Source organism: Staurois parvus, unplaced genomic scaffold (genome assembly GCF_062004578.1).
Source record: "Staurois parvus isolate SC_StPar_1 unplaced genomic scaffold, SC_StPar_1.0 ptg001364l, whole genome shotgun sequence".
Lineage (NCBI taxonomy): Eukaryota > Metazoa > Chordata > Amphibia > Anura > Ranidae > Staurois > Staurois parvus.
The window spans coordinates 94,807-114,229 of NW_028319160.1; the positions used below are offsets into that span (position 1 = coordinate 94,807).

The 19,423-nt window shown below is 45.5% G+C and overlaps 1 protein-coding gene across 1 annotated transcript in view; it reads left to right on the forward strand.

Annotated features, from left to right (window-relative positions):
- Positions 1-19,423, forward strand: part of PIK3R5 (phosphoinositide-3-kinase regulatory subunit 5) — a 107,406-nt gene that overhangs the window by 38,680 nt on the left and 49,303 nt on the right. Inside the window, exons 2-3 of the mRNA XM_089661667.1 lie at positions 11,441-11,553; positions 18,530-18,630. Coding sequence (XP_089517793.1) covers positions 11,454-11,553; positions 18,530-18,630 — 201 coding nt within the window. The 5' untranslated portion in view covers positions 11,441-11,453. The remainder of the gene's footprint in view (positions 1-11,440; positions 11,554-18,529; positions 18,631-19,423) is intronic.

A 19,423-nucleotide genomic window follows, 5' to 3' on the forward strand; every position in this document is an offset into this window, starting at 1 on the left:
AAGCGCCGGCGCCAAGGGGTTAAGGGCCAGTTCACAGCACATGCAGTGCTTTTTTTCTGCATCAATAAAGCATGGAAAGTAGGTTATATACGTTCCAATGGCATAGTCCACACCAGCGCACTGCGTTCTAGTTCTTTTTTTTTTTACCTGCACAGAACTGTACTGGAACACAGTAAAAAGCATCAAAAAAGCACTGGACCCCAATACAGTAAAAAAAAAAAAAAAAAAAGCATCCAGAACGGATCTGGAGGACTTTTTTGTGGTGTGAACTTGACCTAAAAGTGGATATTGATCATGGTTCATCAAGATGGAAGGGGGGCGATACCTATGGATGAGAATGGGAGAAAATGGAGTGTTGTAGGTCTATGTATATATTTCAGACATGCTTTTTTCTCTCTATAAATTTACATTTTTGCACATTTGTGATGGAAGAACAGAATGCACCTATTTCAACCAAAAATTCTATGAACAGTTCTCACTGTGGAGATTCACTGAAATCTCCGAGATTGTCACCTGGAAAGCCTGAAACACAGCACTGTGCCTTACCCAAGTACAAACTACACTATATGGCCAAACGTTTGTGGACACCCAACCACCATACCTATATGAGCTTGTTGGACATCCCACCACCATACCTATATGAGCTTGTTGGACATCCCACCACCATACCTATATGAGCTTGTTGGACATCCCATTCCAAAACCATGGGCATCATTGGGGGGTTGACCACCTTTCTGTGATTATAACATCTTTCACTCTTCTGGGAAGGCTTTCCAGAATATTTTGGAGGATGTATGTAGGAATTTGTGCCCATTTGTGAGGTCAGGTACTGATATTGGATGAGAGCGGATATAGTGAATGCGGGGTCCGGGAAAAGCAGATATAGGGAATGCAGGGTCCGGGGAGAGCGGATATAGTGAAAGCAGGGTCCGGGGAGAGCGGATATAGTGAATGCAGGGTCCGGGGAGAGCGGATATAGTAAATGCAGGGTCCGGGGAGACCTGATGTAGTGAATGCAGGGTCCGGGGAGAGCGGATATAGTGAATGCAGGGTTCGGGGAGAGCGGATATAGTGAATGCAGGGTCCGGGGAGAGGGGATATAGTGAATGCAGGGTCCGGGGAGACCGGATATAGTGAATGCGGGGTCCGGGGAGAGCGGATATAGTGAATGCAGGGTCCGGGGAGAGCGGATATAGTGAATGTGGGGTCCGGGGAGAGCGGATATAGTGAATGCGGGGTCCGGGGAGAGCGGATATAATGAATGCGGGGTCTGGGGAGACCGGATATAGTGAATGCGGGGTCCGGGGAGAGCGGATATAGTAAATGCGGGGTCCGGGGAGAGTGGATATAGTGAATGCGAGGTCCGGGGAGAGCGGTTATAGTGAATGCGGAGTCCGGGGAGAGCGGATATAGTGAATGCGGGGTCCGGGGAGAGCGGATATAGTGAATGCAGGGTCTGGGGAGACCGGATATAGTGAATGCGGGGTCCGGGGAGAGCGGATATAGTGAATGCGGGGTCCGGGGAGAGCGGATATAGTGAATGTGGGGTCCGGGGAGAGCGGATATAGTGAATGCGGGGTCCGGGGAGAGCGGATATAGTGAATGCGGGGTCTGGGGAGACCGGATATAGTGAATGCGGGGTCCGGGGAGAGCGGATATAGTGAATGCGGAGTCCGGGGAGAGCGGATATAGTGAATGCGGGGTCCGGGGAGAGCGGATATAGTGAATGCGGGGTCTGGGGAGAGCGGTTATAGTGAATGCGGGGTCCGGGGAGAGCGTATATAGTGAATGCGGGGTCCGGGGAGAGCGGATATAGTGAATGCGGAGTCCGGGGAGACCGGATATAGTGAATGCAGGGTCCGGGGAGAGCGGATATAGTGAATGCGGGGTCCGGGGAGACCGGATATAGTGAATGCGGGGTCTGGGGAGACCGGATATAGTGAATGCGGGGTCTGGGGAGACCGGATATAGTGAATGCGGGGTCCGGGGAGAGCGGATATAGTGAATGCGGGGTCCGGGGAGAGCGGATATAGTGAATGCGGGGTCTGGGGAGACCGGATATAGTGAATGGGAGGTCCGGGGAGAGCGGATATAGTGAATGCGGGGTCCGGGGACACCGGATATAGTGAATGCGGGGTCCGGGGACACCGGATATAGTGAATGCGGGGTCTGGGGAGACCGGATATAGTGAATGGGAGGTCCGGGGAGACCGGATATAGTGAATGCGGGGTCCTTGGTTTAGTAACACCTAATGAACTGGTAGAATAGTAAAAGCATGTAAAAAGTAACTTTTCACCAACAGCACAAAACATTTACTTGCTGAAGCACACAATGGACTCCCTTTACTTCTGTATATATTTTTAAATAAGGATTGAACATCCGCCCAATATATCCTGTTTTGCTCCCTGGAGATTAATACCGTGCAGGCAGAGTGTAGTCCCCCTATGGCCTGGTGGATTGCTTGTCCCCATAATACTGTCAAACTGGGGTCACCTTGAATGGCTCTGATTAAGGAGAGAATACACACCCCACTCGTCCTGCTGTCCAGGAGGGCCGTCTCATTGTAAGCGGCTCGGGAAAGGGAAGTCTGGCATTGTGTAAAGGAAGGTTCCAATTCCCTGCGCTGGTGTCTGGAAGCCGGAAGGAAAAAGTGATTTGGCAGCCAATAGCACATATCATTATGGAGTATATAAACAGCTTAATGAATACAACAAACAATATATGAATGAGCTGGACACGTCGTATTATATATACAAGGCGAAGCCTTGAGCTGGACACGTCGTATTATATATACAAGGCGAAGCCTTGAGCTGGACACGTCGTATTATATATACAAGGCGAAGCCTTGAGCTGGACACGTCTATTATATATACAAGGCGAAGCCTCCTTCTCATGTACTCACACAACCCCCAGACATCCTAAGCTTTGAAAATCTCAGATATGGCTGAACATAAAAGAAACCTAGTAGTAGTTTTGTATTCGTAGTAATGGAGGAATGGTCTTGTCATCTCTGGTACAGGTTCACGGTTAAGGTGTAGATGAATGAACGCGAGCATTTTAGTAACTTTCCAAGTCTCCATTAACAGAATTTGGACATGTCACAATACACATGAACTATTTCATGGGCCAAAAAAATCCACCTTTCATCATTAAAAAAACTGCCCTTAAAGTGATTTTGCCTAGGCTGAAATGATGTCATCAGTCTGCTGCAGGCAGGAGGAAGCATTTCCTCAGTCTCTTTCTCCCCCCCACCAGTGATCAGACTGCAACACTGTAACTTTGTCGCAATATGAAAGGCTGCAGCAGCCATTCCAAAATTTAGATGTGATCGTAAATGATGCCTGAACAAATATGGTGTTGTTCCTCAGGAGGATAAAGTAGATGAACGCATGGTCAGGGATAATAAATACCTGAAAGGTTTACACATTTCCTATGATCGTCATCTCTCCATCTAGTGGCCATAAAGCGGTATTCTCCTGATTGAGGTATTTCAGATAAATACAGCAACATGGGCACAAGATGGAGCTGATGATCATAAGAAATATATTAGACACAAAATGGGGATTATTCATGATGGCTGTGCAAATATTTGTATAAATGGACCCCTTACACTATCTATCTATCTCTCCAAACACATATACTGTACATACAGTCATGGCCGAAATTGTTGGCACCCTTGATATTTTTCCTGAAAATCAAGTATTTCACACAAAAAAGGTATTGCATTAACACATGTTTTGCTATACACATGTTTATTCCCTTTGTATGTATTGGAACAAATATAAAACAGAGGCAGAAAAGCAAATATGACATAATGTCACACAAAACCCCAAAAATGGGCTGGACAAAAGTATTGGCACCCTTAACTTAATATTTGGTTGCACACCCTTTGGAAAACATAACTGAAATCAGTCGCTTCCTATAACCATCAATAAGCTTCTGACACCTCTCACCCGGAATTTTGGACCACTCTTCCTTTGCAAACAGCTCCAGGTCTCTCTTATTGGAAGGACACCTTTTCCCAACAGCAATTTTAAGATCTCTCCACAGGTGTTCAATGGGATTTAGATCTGGGCTCATTGCTGGCCACTTCAGAACTCTCCAGCGCTTCTTTGCCATCCATTTCTGAGTGCTTTTTGACGTATGTTTGGGGTCATTGTCCTGCTGGAAGACCCAGGATCTTGGACGCAAACCCAGCTTTCTGACACTGGGCCCTACAGTGCGACCCAAAATCCTTTGGTAATCCTCAGATTTCATGATGCCTTGCACACAGTCAAGGCACCCAGTGCCAGAGGCAGCAAAACAACCCCAAAACATCATTGAACCTCCACCATATTTTACCGTAGGTACTGTGTTTTGTTCTTTGTAGGCCTCATTCCGTTTTCGGTAAACAGTAGAATGATGTGCTTTACCGAAAAGCTCTATCTTGGTCTCATCTGTCCACAAGACGTTTTCCCAGAAGGCTTTTGGCTTACTCAAGTACATTTTGGCAAACTGTAGTCTTGCTTTTTTATGTCTCTGTGTCAGCAGTGGGGTCCTCCTGGGTCTCCTGCCATAGCGTTTCATTTCATTTAAATGTCGACGGATAGTTCGCGCTGACACTGATGCTCCCTGAGCCTGCAGGACAGCTTGAATGTCTTTGGAACATGTTTGGGGCTGCTTATCCACCATCCGGACTATTCTGCGTTGCAATCTTTCATCAATTTTCCTCATCCGTCCACGACCAGGGAGATTAGCTACAGTGCCATGGGTTGCAAACTTCTTGATAATGTTGCGCACTGTGGACAAAGGCAAATCTAGTTCTCTGGAGATGGACTTGTAACCTTGAGATTGTTGATATTTTGCCACAATTTTGGTTCTCAGGTCCTCAGACAGTTCTCGTCTCCTCTTTCTGTTGTCCATGCTTAGTGTGGCACAGACAGACACACAATGCAAAGGTTAAGTGAACGTCTCTCCTTTTTATCTGCTTTCAGGTGTGATTTCTATATTGCCCACACCTGTTACTTGCCCCAGGTGAGTTTACAGGAGCATCACATGCTTGTAACATTCTTATTTATCCGCAGTTGTGAAAGGGTGCCAATACTTTTGTCCAGCCCATTTTTGGAGGTTTGTGTGACATTATGTCGAATTTGCTTTCTTTCCTCCCTTTTTTTGTTTTGTCCCAATACACACAAAGGGAATAAACATGTGTATAGCAAAACATGTGTTAATGCAATACGTTTCGTGAGAAATACATGATTTCCTGGAGAAATATCAAGGGTGCCAACAATTTCGGCCATGACTGTATATATATATATATATATATATATATATATATATATATATATATATATACACACACATATACACATACTGTGTGTATTATATACAATATATATATAATACACACAGTATGTGTGTGTGTGTGTGTGTATATATATATATATATATATATATATATATATATATATATATATATACACATATATACATACATAGATACACACACATATATATATATACAGTGGGGATCGAAAGTTTGGGCACCCCAGCTAAAAATTTGTATTAATGTGCATAAAGAAGCCAAGGAAAGATAGAAAAATCTCCAAAAGGCATCAAATTACAGATTAGACATTCTTATAATATGTCAACAAAAGTTAGATTTTATTTCCATCATTTACACTTTCAAAATAACAGAAAACAAAAAAATGGCGTCTGCAAAAGTTTGGGCACCCTGCAGAGTTAATATCTTGTACTGCCCCCTTTGGCAAGTATCACAGCTTGTAAACGCTTTTTGTAGCCAGCCAAGAGTCTTTCAATTCTTGTTTGAGGTATCTTTGCCCATTCTTCCTTACAAAAGTCTTCCAGTTCTTTGAGATTTCTGGGCTGTCTGTCACGCACTGCTCTTTTAAGGTCTATCCATAGATTTTCAATTATGTTGAGGTCAGGAGATTGTGAAGGCCATGGCAAAACCTTCAGTTTACGCCTCTTGATGTAATCCCCCATGGATTTTGAGGTGTGTTTAGGATCATTATCCATTTGTAGAAGCCATCCTCTCTTTAACTTCAGCTTTTTCACAGATGGCATCAAGTTACCATCCAAAATTTGCTGAAATTTTATTGAATCCATTTTTCCTTCTACTCGTGAGATGTTCCCTGTGCCACTGGCTGCAACACAACCCCAAAGCATGATTGATCCAACCCCATGCTTAACAGTTGGACAGAGGTTCTTTTCATTAAATTCTGTGCCCCTTCTTCTCCAAACGTACCTTTGCTCATTCTGGCCAAAAAGTTACATTTTAACCTCATCGGTCCACAGAACTTGTTTCCAAAATGCATCAGGCTTGTCTATATGTTAATTTGCAAAGTTCAAACGATGATTGTTGTGGTGAGGACGTAGAAGAGGTTTTCTTCTGATGACTCTTCCATGAAGACCATATTTGTACAAGTATCTCTTTATAGTGGAATAGTGTACCACAACTCCAGTGTCTGCCAGATCTTTCTGGAGGGATCGTGCAGTCAAACGTGGGTTTTGAATTGTTTTTCTCACAATCCTGCGAGCTGTTCTGTCTGATATTTTTCTTGGTCTTCCAGATCTTGCTTTAACTTCCACTGTTCCTGATGACTGCCATTTCTTAATTACATTCCGAACAGAGGATATTGACATCTGAAAAAGCTTTGCTATCTTCTTATAGCCTTCTCCAGCTTTGTGAGCGTCAACTATTTTCAGTTTCAGTTTTCTAGACAACTGCTTAGAAGAACCCATGGTGCTGATTGTTGGGGCAAGGTCAGATGAGTCTGGGCATTTAAAACCTTTGAGATTGACATCACCTGGTCTTCCCAGACGATGATTGAGAACAATCCATGACACTGGCAGGTCTCAGCTTTGCAAAGGGGGCAGTGCATGCTATAAATTCTGCAGGGTGCCCAAACGTTTGCAGACGCCATTTTTTTGTTTTCTGTTATTTTGAAAGTGTAAATGTTGGAAATAAAATCTAACTTTTGTTGACATATTATAAGAATGTCTAATCTGTAATTTGATGCCTTTTGGAGATTTTTCCATCTTTCCTTGGCTTCTTTATGCCCGTTAATACAGATTTTTAGCTGGGGTGCCCAAACTTTCGATCCCCACTGTATATACACACACACACATACATACATATACATACATACACACACTATGTATAATGCTAGGTCCACTTTAATATGAGCTCTTTCAGTATAGATCCTGTGATCAGTGCCCCGGCGCCGATCTTTGACCATTTATCAACGATTCAAAGAGCAGGTGAAAGGGGTTTGACTTCAGTGCCACTCTAATTTAACTGTAAGACCCCATTCACACTTGCCAATTTGGAATCGCAGGTGTAATCGGCACAATTCTGCCCGCGATTCCAAAGTCGCGTGACAATTGCTGTTAAATGTGTATTTGGGTGGCGTGCATTCTAAATGGCACCCCAAATGCAAAAATCACATGAAGCTTGTGGCCCAAAAAGAGGAGCAGGAGATCCTTTTGGGTGACAAATGCACACAGGGCAGGCCATTGAAGTAAATGGCTGCCCTATGCGCGGCCTCAAGTGAAAATCGCTCAAACAAAATCGTGAGCAGGAAGGGGAGTTTCCGCTACGTGAAGTGAGGCTTCAATGGGCTACCCTATGAGTATTTGTTGCCCAAAAGAGGCTCCTGGTCTTTTTTGGGTGACAAGTATTACGCAACTTTTTTGAGTTGCGTTTTGTCATGCAGCAAAATTGCACCATGTTTGGGGTGCCATTTAGAGCGAAGTGTGAATGGGGCCTTAAAAACCATGCGTGGGACTTGCTAATATTTTGATTAAAATGGACAACCCCTTTAAATAAAACATTTAGCTCTTGTTGACTACGATGCGACTTGTCATGCGATTTGACAGTTCAGTCGTACCCTATGATTGGCAATGGAACCGGTCTAATTTGAATAGTAGTTCCTGCAATACTTTTAGAGAGAAAACAGGCGGCGCACACACCTAGTGCATTATCCAAGGTTTATTGTAGGAGTGAAAGAATAATAAAAACATACTCACAGACGAAGCATGTATCTAAAAAGCATAGAAAAAATGACAATGGCCACAACGGCAGGCAAGGTGTTCTCACTGTCAGTGCGGTCAAATTCTGACGCGTTTCGGGGGCGAATCCCTTTCCTCCGAGCTGATGACCAACCTCTGATGCTGATGTATGATGAATGGAAAGTAAGAGCCTCGCTGTTGATGCCTGAGTGGGATGGTGTGGGAGTGTGCTTTATGCCTGTGGGGAAATGGCCATTTCCCCACAGGCATAAAGCACACTCCCATTGTGGCCATTCTCATTTTTCTACGCTTTTTAGATACATGCTTCGTCTGTGAATATGTTTTTATTATTCTTTCACTCCTACAATAAACCTTGGATAATGCACTAGGTGTGTGCGCCACTGTTTTCTCTCTATCCAGTGGCTGATTTCCCCGTCTGAGGAGGGCTGCACCCCTGAAACATTTCCTTTGGTTGTTGCAGTCCTGGTACCCTTGGCTTCCCTTTTGGCTGTGCATATCCTGAGGCGCTGGAGAGTACATACGATATCCTGCAATACTTTTACCCCGATTTCCGGTACGACTCGCATTGACATCTGTGCTTGAAGTCGCACAGATGTCTTACAAGTCGCACCGACATGCAACTTTGAAATTGTGCGACTTCCAGTGAAGTCGCACTAATTCAAAGTCGTATTCAGTGTGAAGCAGGGCTTAGGGGAGATTTATTAAAACGGGCACACACAGAACCTGGTGCAGCTGTGCGTAGTAACCAATCAGCTTCTAACGTCAGCTTGTTCAGTTACGCTTTGGACAATAAAACCTGGAAGTTGATTGGTTGCTCTGCACCAGATTCCGTGTGCTCCAGTTTACCCCCGGTTCACATCTATGCGGGCCGCGTTTTGCACGCACACAAGAGCCCGTTCATTTGAATGGACTCCCGTGCCCGTGATACGCAGGGAAAGAAGTCCCTGCACTACTTTGGAAAACGCAGCCGAGGTTCCCAGTACGGTTGCGTTTTCCAATGCGGGCAGCGTGCCATTAGAAATAATGGCAACCGCCCGCGGGTCCGCAATTCTCTGTGCGGGTGGTGCGGCTTCACGGATTTTCGTGCAGATCCGCAGCGGCACCACCCACACAGATGTGAACCAGGGTTAGTAAATCTCCCCCTTGGGGTTTTAAAACTACTGTCAACCAGGGGCGGACTGACCATTTGGAAACTCGGGCCCTGCACGAGGGCCCGGGGTCAGTAGGGGGCCCCATGAGATGCCCCTGGTACCTTTTTCATAGGCTTTTTTTGAGTTTAGGCAAGGACACAAGGGCCCCATGATCCCCTATTGCCCGGGGGCCCCATGAGTTGTCAGTCCGCCCCTGCTGTCAACTTACAGATATGTTATGATACAGCCGATTGTTTTTATATCCTCATTTTTGGTTCCCTGTGTGCGGTCTCACAGTAAACATTCTCTTGTTTTTTTATTTACTTTGCTTGTGATCTTTAATCTAATAAATGATTACAACTGAATAGAAAGCACAGACGAGAGCTTCTCCGGAAAAATTAATAGGTTGACCACATCCTAATCAGCTCATACACATGCAATCTTTTTTTTTTCTTTAACCCTTCCCGTGTTGCTCTGGGCTGAGGTTCCACTTCTGCACTGTGGCACTCACTGCCAGGCAAACGTTTCATGTGGTTTGTGCAAGAAAAAGAGGAAGCTGCAGGTTTGGATGGTCCTGACAAGTCATGTGACCAGAGGGTAGGATAAAGTCCCATTCATAGTTCTGACTCATAGAACATTTCCCCAATATTAAACCATTGCCACAGATTTCACCACCAGGCTTGATGTCATGTAGAAAAGAGTAGCTTGGGCTTCAGAACAGGACAAATTGTGTGTTGCTTCCGGAACTAGGGAGTTATGCGTCATTCAAAATGATATTTTAGTATTTGGTGGATGCATGTTAGATAAAATGTTTGTATCTCCTGTAGAAATGGGATCTTTGTACCTGCGTTCTTTTGGTGGTGGTACCTCTGCACCTGAGTTCCTTTGGTGGGGAGATCTCTGAACTTGAGTTCCTCTGGTGGTAGTGGTGGGATCTCATCACATGTGTTCTTTTGGTGGTGGGATCTTTGCACTTGTGACCCCTTCAGGGTGGGTTCCTTGTACTTGAGTTCCTTTGTGGTAGGATCACCGCACCTGAGTTCCTTGGGTGGGTAGATCTCTGATCTTTAGCTCCCCTGGTGGTGGTGGGATCTTTGCACGCGTGTTCCTTTGGTGGTAGGATGTCTGAACTTGAGTGCCTTTGGAGATGGGCTATGTGTACTTGAGGTCCTGAGTGGTGTGATCCCTGAACCAGAGTTTCTTTAAAGGCAAAATAAATGTATTTAAGATCATTTGGTGATGGGATCTCTGCACTCGAGTTCCATTGGTGGTTGGATCTCTGAACTTGTGTCCCCTTTGGGGTGGTTTCCCTTTACTTGAGTTCCTTGTGGTGGGATCTCTGCACCTGAGTTCCTTTCGTGGGGAGATCTCTAAACTTGAGTTCCTATACTGGTAATGGAATCTCTGCACACGTTTCTTTGGTGGTGGGATCTCTGAACTTGAGTGCTTTTGGAGATGGGTTCTGTGTGATTGAGGTCCTGCATGGTAGGATCTCTGTATCTGGAGTCTATGCACCTGAATTCCTCTGGTGTTGGGATCTCTGAATCTGAGTTTCTTTAGTGGTGGAATCAATGTATTTAAGTTCCTTTGATGATGGGATCTCTGCAACTGAGTTCCATTGATGGTTGGATGTCTGAATTTGTACCCCCTTTGGGGTGGGTTCCCTGTACTTGAGTTCCTTTGTGGTGGGAGCTCTGCACACGAGTTCCTTTGGTGGTAGGGTCTTTGCATCTGAATTCCTTTGGTGGTGGGATCTCTGCACTTTAGTTCCCAGTTCTCTGGTGGCCATTATGTGGTGTTCCCACTCTACCTGTTGTATTGATTTGCTTTCTTGCCTTGTATCTCCAGTCAAATCACACTAGTTTATATGTTTTATCCGTGTTCTTTTGGGTTTCCATGATTAGCTCCAAATTCATCACAATCCATAACAAATGGTAAACTTCTTGGGCTCCACCTAAAATTGTCTTAATGTGTGTGAGTAGTAGAAAAATAGATTGAGCATGATTATGACTGGATACCAGTATAGCCAAGCTATTGCCAGACAAGCTCAGGGATACATCTCCATATTTCCTAGGTATCACCAAACCACAGAAATATTCTAGCAATATTCTCCTTTTTAAAAGCACTTTTCAGTTTTGGGTCCATAAATTCAGAAATGTGTCAACAAAACCAGAACAGATTAAAGTGGAGGGTGTATGACATAAGCAGCCTGGAAGTGTGATGTCATCAAAGTGGCCAGTTCTACGGTGTGTAACAGGATGTCTCTTTCCTTTCAGGACATGTCTTAAGATGCAGAACACATCCTGTACCGAGGACAGGATTCAGCACGCTCTGGAGAGATGTCTGCATGGACTCAGTAGAACGCCGGGATCCTCCTCTTCTTGGACAGGTAAAACTTCTAACATTCTATTTTGAAGCTGAACTCCAGAGATAAAAAACTTTACCCTCCCTACTGCAAGGGCTAACTGATTGTTTTGCCTAGAGGATGATGATTGGCGATACACCTGCGTTTCATCTCATTCCCACAAACGTCCTTCATGCTGTGCAACTGGTCCCCTAAAGCTCTCTGAGGTCATCCAGTACAATGCAGGATCAGCAGTTCTGCATTGTACCTTTGTACCTGAGAATATGTGCCCATTTGTGAGGTTGGATGACAGGACCTCTCTTACAATTGTTCCAATTCATCCCAAAGGTGTTCAGAGAGGTGGGGCCAGGGATCTGTGCGGGACACTCAAGTTCCTTTACACCAAACTGGTTAAACCATGCGTTTATGGAGCTGGCCTTCAAACTGTTACCACAAGGTTGGAAAAGCACAGCTGTATTCAATGTCTTTGCATGCTGTAGCTTTACCAGTCGTCATGATTAATGCCGAAGAAGTGGGATGAGGCCTTGTATCACGTTCTGGGGTCACACTTGGAGACCACCAGCAGTAGAGATGCTCCCACCGACCAGCAGGATAGGTATACAAGCAGGTCACCCTGGTGGATGATGCGGCCTCACCTTAGGTTCAGGGTCTAACTGGTATCCACCAGAGCTCCTGTATAAGGTCACGGCCCTCAGGATCACCCCACCAGGAGATGAGCAGGCTGGAGTCCAATAGTAGATATAGCAGCTAGGAATCACGCACAAGCATAGTCAGTAAATAAGCCAAAGGTTGCTAACAAGTGATTGCAGGTTGGGATCAAGTAGTCGAGGAACAAGCCAAAAGTCAGTAATGAGCAGTAGAAACAATATGGATGACAAGAGAGAGATATAGGCTGGAGAGAGAGCACAGCAATCTAGCAAACAAGAAGGGCAAAGGCATGGCTTAAAGGAGAAGCACAGCCAAAGCTCTTTTGGCTGTACTTCTCCTATGGATCACAGGAGTGCAGTTCGTTCTTCACTTCTGTGACCTGTTTTTAGCTGACAGCGGGTTGAAGCCCATGGTTGGCTGATGTCACTCAACCGATCCAGGCTTCTCACCCTTAGAGCCACCGGGATATAGATGTTGCATCGGAGCATCTAGATCAGTGGTACTCAACCTTCCTAATGCCGCGACCCATTAATACAGTTCCTCATGTTGTGGTGACCCCCAACCATAAAATTATTTATCCAGTAATTATAATTCATGAAGTGTCATTTTACCTCCAATACTGCTGCTTTCAACACAGAGTAGTTGCTTTCTACACAGTAGCTACTTTCTACACAGTAGCTGCTCTTTACACATCGGAAATATGTGTTTTCCGATGGTCTTAGGTGACCCCTGTGAAAGGGTTGTTCGACCCCCAAAGGGGTCGCGACCCATAGGTTGAGAACCACTGATCTAGATGGATACTGCATCCACCTAGATAAGTATGATTAAAAAAAATGTTTCTCATACTTCTCTTTTAAATAGGAAGCTCATGAGAGAAGCACAGGGTGCAAGGTTCAAGAGAAACAAGACACAAGGCAAGGTTGTCTAAGGAATCAGGCAGGGGTCTGTCCAGCATCTCAGGTGGCTCAACAAAAAGAGATACTGCCAGAAACAGCAGAAGTTGAAGGATCAGATCTGGGTCCTGGCAACAAGTTTATTCTAATGGTAGATTGTCTGCAAAACCAATGCATTTTGGGGATTGCTATACATAAGGAATCAGGCAGGGAGCTGTCCAGCATCTAAGGTGGCTCAGCAAGAAGAGATACTACCAGACACAGTAGAGGTTGCAGGTTCAGATCCAGGTCCTGACACCTTGTGCGAATGAGCATAGGGACAAGATGCCTTGCCTGAGGTGGTGGCTTTGCTACCTCCCCTCACCAGCTAGGTGCTCTTCCGATGTTGAGGGCATGTGTCTTGGAATGGTTTTGGGGGATACATAAGGAATCAGGCAGGGAGCTGTCCAGCATCTAAGGTGGCTCAGCAAGAAGAGATACTACCAGACATAGTAGAGGTTGCAGGTTCAGATCCAGGTCCTGACACCTTGTGCGAATGAGCATAGGGACAAGATGCCTTGCCTGAGGTGGTGGCTTTGCTACCTCCCCTTACCAGCTAGGTGCTCTTCCGATGTTGAGGGCATGTGTCTTGGAATGGTTTCGGGGGATAAGGGAGAGATTGTACACTTATACATTTCCTGGCCAGCCAGGCTGTTTGCCTAGATATGGATCTGGTATGAATTTTGAGGAGGGCCCACACCAGTTTTTATTTATTTATTTAAACAATGTGTACTTTCCCTTTAAGAAAAAAAAGCATTGGGGTCTCCCTCAAAATCTATACTAAACCCCTACCTAGCCATGCAGCCTGGCTGTCCAAAAAAGGGGGGGAAGCCAGAATGCAAATTTCCCTCTTCCTGTTGATGCAGACAAAGGCCTCACCCCCATTTCCCTGACCTGGTGGATGGGGGGGGGGGTCTGCAGAGGGGGACTTATTTAAATCTGGAAGCCCCCTTTTGAATGAGGGGGCAGCCAGATATCCAGCCCCCCCGCATGAATTAGTATGGGGTACATAGTACCCCTTGTTAGTCATTCACAACAAAAAATTGAAACGCAAATTAAAAACAATCACTCCATAGAAAAAAAGCCCTTTATATGAATGTTCTTCCTCAAAAAATAATGTCCCACAATGTAAAGTCAACTTAAAGTGGAGCTCAACCCAAAACGGGAAGCTCAGCTTGTTTGCAACCTCCCCCCCTTCACTGCCACTTTTTTTTGGGAGGGTGGGGGCGGGTACCTGGTTTTGAAAGGTACCCGTTCCCACTACCGGCTTAGTTCACAGCGGCAAGCAGAGCCAGAAGTTCGACCCCCCTCCTTCCCCCCGCAGTCTTTTGGGACACTTCACAAGTCCCAGAAAACTACAGGACCAATCACAAAGCACGGCGCGAACTGCACATGCGCAGTAAGAAACTGGCTGTGGAGCCGCAAGTCTTCACCTCCAGTTTCCCATACTTGCAATGCCAATGCCAGGAACCCAGAGGCTAGAGACGAATTAGCCCAGGTGACTATGGTGCTGGACCCCTGGACAGGTAAGTGTCCTTATATTAAAAGTCAGCAGCTACAGCATTTGTAGCTGCTGCCTTTAAATTTTTTTTGAGGAGCTTAGAACTCCTCTTTTTTAGTTCATGTCATCCAGCAATGTGTCTTCAGAGTCAACCAGGATGAGTGAATGGGCCTCACAACCCACCACCACAACAATCTTCTCCCACTGCTATTCCCGTCGCAAATGACAGATCCCCACTAGCTGCTCTATGCTAATAATCCAGCTGGGGACCCTGCGTGATGTCATTGACCACTATGGTCATGGTCATAATTGGCGAATGATATCCCGAGATCCCCCGTCTCCACCCCACTTGCCTGTTTACAGAGCAATGCTGGCAGGGAACTGTCATTTAGAGGAGGTCGCTATTTTTTTTTTTGTCATCTGGAAATAGCGGATAGTTTTGGCAACCCTAAGAGATGTGTCACCGTGCTCATGTGGCATATGGCCCTTGCCCGGGATAAAGCAACAAGAAAAAAAATGCAGAACTTTGCCACATTTTGTGCATCAGTCATTTTTAGTTATAGCAGGAAGGAAGTGAAATTCAAATCGTGTTTGTCTGTCTTTTTTTGTGCCAGCTGAACAGTAAACAAAAGCGTGAATAATGCAGGCGTTCATGGCAGAAAATTACGTTTTCAGTAGATGGTGTAATTGGATTGGGATGCTGTTACTTTGGCGTGTTGTGGCGTACCAGCATTGATGTTTTTTTGTTTTTTTTGCATGGTTGATCTGTCCACCAATCAGAAATGAGAGATCCTTAACATACAGTTGCAAGAAAAAGTATGTGAACCCCTTGGGATTACGTGGAGTTTTGCATGAATTGGGCATAAAATGTGCTCTGAACGTCATCTAAGTCACAACAATAGAAGAACACAGTCTGCTGAACATAATACTACACAAACATTAGATGTTGCCATGGTTTAATTGCACATAACATGTAAACATTCACAGTGCAGGGAGGAAAAAGTATGTGAACCTTTGGACTTAATAACTGATTGACCTTCCTTTGGCAGCAATAACCTCAACCAAACGTTTCCTGTAGTTGCAGATCAGACCTGCACAACGATCTGGAGTCATTTTGGACCACTCCTCTTCACAAAACTGTTTCAGTGTAGCAATATTCTTGGGATGTCTGGTGTGAATCGCTCTCTTAAGGTCATGCCACAGCATTTCAATGGGGTTGAGGTCAGGACTCTGACTGGGCCACTCCAGAAGGCGTATTCTGTGCTGTTGCAGCCATTGTTTTGTTGAATGACTTGTATGCTTTGGGTCATTGTCCTGTTGCATCACCCATCCTCTGCGGAGCTTCAGTTGGCGGACAGATGGTCGTACGTTTTCCTGCAAAATGTCTTGATAAACTCTGGAATTCATTTTCCCATCAATGACAACAATCCGTCCAGGCCCTGAGGCAGCAAAGCAGCCCCAAACCATGATGCTCCCTCCGCCATGTTTCACAGTGGGGATGAGGTTTTGATGTTGGTGTGCTGTGCCTTTTTTTCTCCACACATAGTGTTGTGTGTGCTTCCCAAACAACTCAATCTTGGTTTCATCTGTGCACAGTATATTCTGCCAGTAGTGCTGTGGAACATCCAGGTGCTCTTTTGCAAACTTCAAACGTGCTGCAATATTCTTTTTGGACAGCAATGGCTTCCTCCGTGGTGTCCTCCCATGTACTCCATTCTTGTTTAATGTTTTCCTTATTGTAGATGTGTCAACAAAAATGTTAGCATGTGCCAGAGATTTCTGTAGGTCTTTAGCTGACACTCTGGGATTCTTCTTTACCTCATGCAGCATTCTGCGCTGTGCTCTTGCAGTCATTTTTACAGGACGACCACGCCTAGGGAGAGTAGCAACAGTGCTAAACTTTCTCCATTTGTAGACAGTCTGTCTTACCGTGGACACATGAACATCAAGGCTTTTGGAGATACTTTTGTAACCCTTTCCAGCTTCATGCAAGTCAACAATTCTTGATTTGTAGGTCTTCTGAGAGCTCTTTTCTGCGAGGCATGGTTCACATCAGACCGTGCTTCTTCAAACCAGTAAACCCAAAACAGGTGTGTGTTTTTTAACGGCAGGACAGCTGTCAGCAACACATCCAATATCATCACACTGATTGGAGTCAAGGTTGGCTCACTCCTGGCTCCAATTAGCTCTGGGAGAAGTCATTAAGCTAGGGCCTCACATACTTTTTCCTCCCTGCACTGTGAATGTTTACATGTTATGTGCAATTAAACCATGGCAACATCTAATGTTTGTGTAGTATTATGTTCAGCAGACTGTGTTCTTCTATTGTTGTGACTTAGATGACGTTCAGAGCACATTTTATGCCCAATTCATGCAAAACTCCACGTAATCCCAAGGGGTTCACATACTTTTTCTTGCAACTGTATACATGTAGCGCAGGCAGTACCGCCAGCCATCACACTCAGAAATCCTAGCAGTGTCACCATGCAGAGTGCCAACAGTAATATGGATGCCGGCAATAATAATATGTTCGTTTGACTAAACCCAAACTTTATTGTTTTACACAACAACGTATTATGTGATGGCATCACATATGACCTCCAACCTTCCCGTCAGTCTGGCAGTTCTACCGGCTCCTCTCCTGGCCTGAAACGGCTTACTCTGATTTCACTGCACACTGTGAGCTTCTCACAATGTGCATTAGAAGCTGCAGCAAGTCAGACAGAGCTCCGCCTCATTTCCTGGCTGGAGGACGTCCAGCATCATCTAGTCACGGGTGTCAAACTGGTGGCCCTCCAGCTGTTCCCAAACTACAAGTCCCATGAGGCATTGCATGATTGAAAGTTACAAGCGTGACCCCCAAAGGCAGGGGCATGATGGGACTTGTAGTTTTGCAACAGCTGGAGGGCCACCAGTTTAACACCCCTGTCTAGCTGCTTTGCTGCCCAGCCTGTGATGTTTTTAGGAAGCACCCTGCCAGCCACTCCCACCAGCCATGATCTGCATGCATTGCATAGAGAAGCACATCGCTAAGTCTAAAATAAAGAGGAGCACAGTGCTGGATTGAGATAAGACATAGGCTAGTCTATTGGGGGGGCATATACTACTGGGACATTTTTTACCTTAGTGCAGGGAATGCATTAAGGTAAAAAATGTCTTAATTTTAAACTCCCTTTAAAGTGGTTGCAAACCGTAGACATGAAATATGAGCAAAGCATATCCCTCTATAATGAGTACTTGTCTCGATCCAGAGCACTAGGTGTCATTTCTGTCTTCTGCCTCATTCCTCTGCTATCAGTCACTTCTGATGAGTTTTACTGACACCAAGAGAAAGATGGTGACAGGGGAGGGACCTCCAGAAGATTGACAGCCTCAGCTTTGTTTCTGGGTGAAGGGGGGTGTGTCTCTTCCCTCCAATCAGCTCTCAGAACTCTCCTCACTGAGCTCTGCTGAGTGTAACTTCAGCTCTCTGCCCCCATTTTTCTGAACTCTCGACAAGCTGTATACCATTACCACTTTGAACAGATGAAGAGAGAGCTTCAGATAAACAGGTACAACTTACACAGGAGGATTTGTTTCATCTCTGTGTATCACCTTAGGCCAGTCACTTCGCTGGGTATATGTCAGGGTTTACAACCAGTTTAAGTATTAAAAGAAGAATTAAGTCATCTATCCAATCTGTCACCTTAAATGTTATGTTTGAAGGCAGGGGCGGACTGACCATTTGGAAACTCGGGCACTGCCCGAGGGCCCGGGGTCAGTAGGGGGCCCCATGAGATGCCCCTGGTACCTTTTTCATAGGCTTTTTTGAGTTTGGGCAAGGACACAGGGGCCCCATGATCCCCTATTGCCCGGGGGCCCCATGAGTTGTCAGCCCACCCCTGTATGCCATAATCCCCAGCTTTATTCTGTCTTCTAGCCGGGCTGTGTCTTAATTACTGGAGTCTGGAGGAACTGGTGAACCGCGAGGCGGCCAATCATATTATACTTGCAGAAAAGATCCTGGACAGGACCAGAGAGGTGAGGCATTGAACACAGAACACTTTTTTTTTTTAATATACTGGCTGTTCATTGTTTTGGGATGTATATGAATGTATTATGTTACATGTATGTTAAACTGGTCTTTTTATCATTTTTCCATGAGGGCAGCCGCCGCGTCTTCAACAACCGATAAGTCATCGGCTGTCAGTGGGGTAAAGAAAAGAACTGGCGACATTTAAAAATTGCTGGAAAAAAAAACGGCATGCGGTCCCCCCAATTCCCACCAGGCCCTTCGGATCTGGTATGGGTTGTCAAAAACTGTTTTCTGTGTTTTGGGTGAATGAGTAGGGGTGCTATGTACCCCATAATCCTTCACATGGGGGGGGTGCGGGATCTGGGAGCTTCCAGATTTTGATAAGCCCCCTCCCGCAGACCCCACAACCACCCACCAGGGTTGTGGGGAAGAGGCCCTTGTCCTCTTTAATATGGGGACTTTGGGGGGGGGGGGAAGCCCACCTGCCCAAAAGCAGCCCCCCTTGTTGAGGGCACGTGGCCTGGTATGGTTCAGGAGGGGGGGGCGCTTGCTCGCTCCCCCCCTTTCCTGCCTACTGGGCTGCATGCTCAGATAAGGGTCTGACTTTGGAGGGGACCCCACGTCGTTTTTTGTTTTTTTTTTGTAATTTTGGAGTGGGGCATTTTTTCAGCAATTTTTAAATGCCGGCGATTCTTTTTTTAACATTCAGCTGTCAGTGGGGAACCCCACTGACAGCTGATTCCTCAACGATTGTTAATGATATGGCAGCCGCCCGGCCCTTAAGAACCGTGTTGTTTA